Genomic DNA, 1,009 nt, shown 5'->3' with positions numbered 1-1,009 from the left:
GTGTATTTACACATCCGTGCATGTGCGCACAAACCACGGTCCAGTGTGCATTTATACACGTGTACAAACACAGTCACAACGGTATTGCATGTGTATTTACACATCCGTGCATGTGCGCACAAACCACGGTCCAGTGTGCATTTGCAGATGTGTATTTCTACACGTGTACAAACACACTCACAACGGTACTGCGTGTGTATTTACACATCCGTGCATATGCGCACAAGCCACGGTCCGGTGTGCATTTACAGATGTGTATTTCCACATGTGTATCAACACACTCACAACGGTATTGTGTGCATTTACACAGATCAACACACGCTCACAACGGTATTGTGTGCGTTTACACAGATGCATCAACACACACTCGCAACGGCACTGTATGTACATTGATACACACCTTTATATGCACACGCGCCACGGTATCCCGTGTATTTATACATGTGCACACACACGCACAACGATATTGTGTGCATTTGTAGGTATGTGCAAGCGCACACACAACGACATTGCGGGTATATATTTTGACACACGGATGCGCGCACACGTGCCGGGACGGTGGGGATTTCGACACGTCCAGACACACTCGCCGCGATCCCGTGTGCATAGGTAGGTACCCATGCACACCCACCGCGGTACCGTGTGCACGCCTGCGTGTGCCCGCGCGCCCCGCGGCGCGGGGCGGGTCCGTACACACGTACACGTGGGTGAAGCGCGGGCAGCCCCGGGGCAGAGCCACGCGCACCCCTCCGCGCCGGCCCGCCAGCTCCTGCCTTGACCTGGGAGCGAGCCCCCGCGCCCGCGCCGCCTCCAGGAGCCGCGGACGTGACACGCGCACGCACACGCTCTGTCCCGGGCCCGGGCCGACAGCCTCCCCCCGGGCACGCAGCCGCGCGGGGCCGGAGTGCGGGGCGCGCGGCCTCACCTTGGAAGCGGTGCCCGAAGAAGCGGTTCCGCAGCACCCAGGGGTAGAAGGCGAGCGGGTCGCGGGGCGGCGAGCCCAGGAAGG

General features: G+C 59.8%; 1 protein-coding gene across 1 annotated transcript in view; it reads right to left on the bottom strand.

Moving 5' to 3' along the window:
• The window catches only part of EMX1 (empty spiracles homeobox 1), a gene marked incomplete at its 5' end in the record, with an annotated part of 20,256 nt that extends 19,249 nt beyond the window's left edge, over positions 1-1,007 (bottom strand). The window contains one exon of the mRNA XM_019552553.1: positions 926-1,007. Within this exon, the coding sequence (XP_019408098.1) occupies positions 926-1,007 (82 nt within the window). The remainder of the gene's footprint in view (positions 1-925) is intronic.
• Positions 1,008-1,009: the final 2 nt, after the last annotated feature.

Source organism: Crocodylus porosus, unplaced genomic scaffold (assembly GCF_001723895.1).
Source record: "Crocodylus porosus isolate Cpor-Errol unplaced genomic scaffold, CroPor_comp1, whole genome shotgun sequence".
Classification (NCBI taxonomy): domain Eukaryota; kingdom Metazoa; phylum Chordata; order Crocodylia; family Crocodylidae; genus Crocodylus; species Crocodylus porosus.
The sequence above is the reverse complement of the archived record's forward strand: the minus strand, read 5'-3'. Positions and strand labels throughout refer to the sequence as shown.